Here is a 1,683-nt window from a genome sequence, read left to right on the forward strand (position 1 = left end):
GACCAGCACACATTACATAAATATAATTACTGTAGATTTGAATGCTAAGAAGGTTAATCGTGTTTGGTATAAATAAAACTTTCTTCATTTTGTCTGGGTCGTGGATCAGTAAAAGGCCTGGTATGTATGCGCAGTGCACCTGCTAAAGCTGAACCTTTTCCAACATGGTTGGTGCTGCAGACTGTGGGAGTGTTTAGCATTCAGTCTGACACACACACACACACACACACACAGACACACACGAAAACTTCTTCTTAGAGTCAGCTTTTTTCCCCTCCATTCTCTTATCTGTAAAGCTTCTTTGAATAATCCTTGAGATGCCTATTTGACATTGTCGGTGAGCATTTTAATGGCGACGCCATTAAAAGTACATAACCTTTCCTGTAAAGGTGTATATTATGTGGCGCTGAAGCTGAAATTACTGTGACGTCAGACTTGTTCTAGAAAAATCCTTAGGGCCGTTTTTGTAAAAAAAAAGGTACATATATGGGTGTAAGACCATGGACACATCAAGAATGATTCATGGGTATAATTGATCAAAACAAACAAACAGGATGTCGGTAAATGATGAGCTGTACACAAAAAAACAGCATGTGAATTGTGTTTCCGGTTGTGTTCACTCCGGACGTGCATAAGGGTCATGAAAACACATTAGCCTTCTCACAAAAGGCCTCATTCAACTGCTGTTCGAAGAGACGACTATGATGCGCAAACACCAACAACATGTTTCTTTTTTTTTTTTTACTGGAAAACCGCAAGAAAGAGATTCACCGCTGCGTTCGGTTGGCCTGCATCACTCTACTTGCTCCGGCTCGGCGTCCATGCACGTCTCCCAGGGGTTCCTGGGCATCTGAGGCATGGAGAGGACGAGGAGCGCGATGCCAGCCAGGAAGAGGAGGACGAAGCCAGAGCAGGCACAGGCGAATGACCAGGCGTAGTAGTACGCGATCCAAATAGTTTCCTCGCTCTCGATCATGCGTTTCACCGACTGACGCATCACCTCCAGCGAGATGAAAGCGCAGATGCCTGAAGACAAGAGAGGCGTAGGGTGTGAGCGGGATGGTCTGCGTAAAACTTTAGGTGTGTGTGGACTGTGAAGGCTGCTGGAGAAGGTGAACGGAACCGACCTGCGAACGCAAAGAACATTCCGGCGGGTTTGAGAAGGTAGTCCCTTCCTTTGCCTTTACCAGTGCACGACCCGAGCAGACACAGAGATCCGAGGATCATAAAGGCCAGGCTGAATATGGAGATGGCTGCGGCGGAAATGTTGTACTCTGGAAGGAAAAATAAATACATTTTAAAAAAGCAGGAGGCGGGGGAGAGGGAGTTAAAATATAAACAAACAGCTTCAGAAGCTCATAAGAGAAAAAGGCATCAAGAGAATCCCTAGTATTTAGAAAACATACTGATGTCCAACAACCCTATAGCTACCTAACAACACTGAGGTTATCTGATTGTAAACCTATATATAAATCTAGTTTCTAGGTGTTTGGACTATGTTTGAACATGTTTTTTAAATATTGGTCAGATCTGAATAAGAAAGCTTGAAGCTAGCACACGTTTCTCTCTCTAAGGCTACGTTCACACTGCAGCCCGAAGTGACAATTACGATGTTGTTGTTTTTTAATTGGATTTTTTTTTTTTTTTTTTTTTGTTTTTTTTTTTTGTTGTTCACCCTTCCAA

The 1,683-nt window shown here is 43.3% G+C and overlaps 1 protein-coding gene across 1 annotated transcript in view; it reads right to left on the reverse strand.

The window, feature by feature from the left end:
- Positions 1-730: 730 nt before the first annotated feature.
- LOC106957392 (voltage-dependent calcium channel gamma-1 subunit) overlaps positions 731-1,683 on the reverse strand; it is a 17,372-nt gene continuing 16,419 nt past the window's right edge. The window contains exons 3-4 of the mRNA XM_015048716.1: positions 1,128-1,274; positions 731-1,026 (exon numbers count right to left, since the gene is read on the reverse strand). Coding sequence (XP_014904202.1) covers positions 794-1,026; positions 1,128-1,274 — 380 coding nt within the window. The 3' untranslated portion in view covers positions 731-793. The remainder of the gene's footprint in view (positions 1,027-1,127; positions 1,275-1,683) is intronic.

The sequence above is a fragment of the Poecilia latipinna genome, unplaced genomic scaffold (assembly GCF_001443285.1).
Source record: "Poecilia latipinna isolate Pla-1442-1.1 unplaced genomic scaffold, P_latipinna-1.0 Scaffold900, whole genome shotgun sequence".
Taxonomy (NCBI): Eukaryota; Metazoa; Chordata; class Actinopteri; order Cyprinodontiformes; family Poeciliidae; genus Poecilia; species Poecilia latipinna.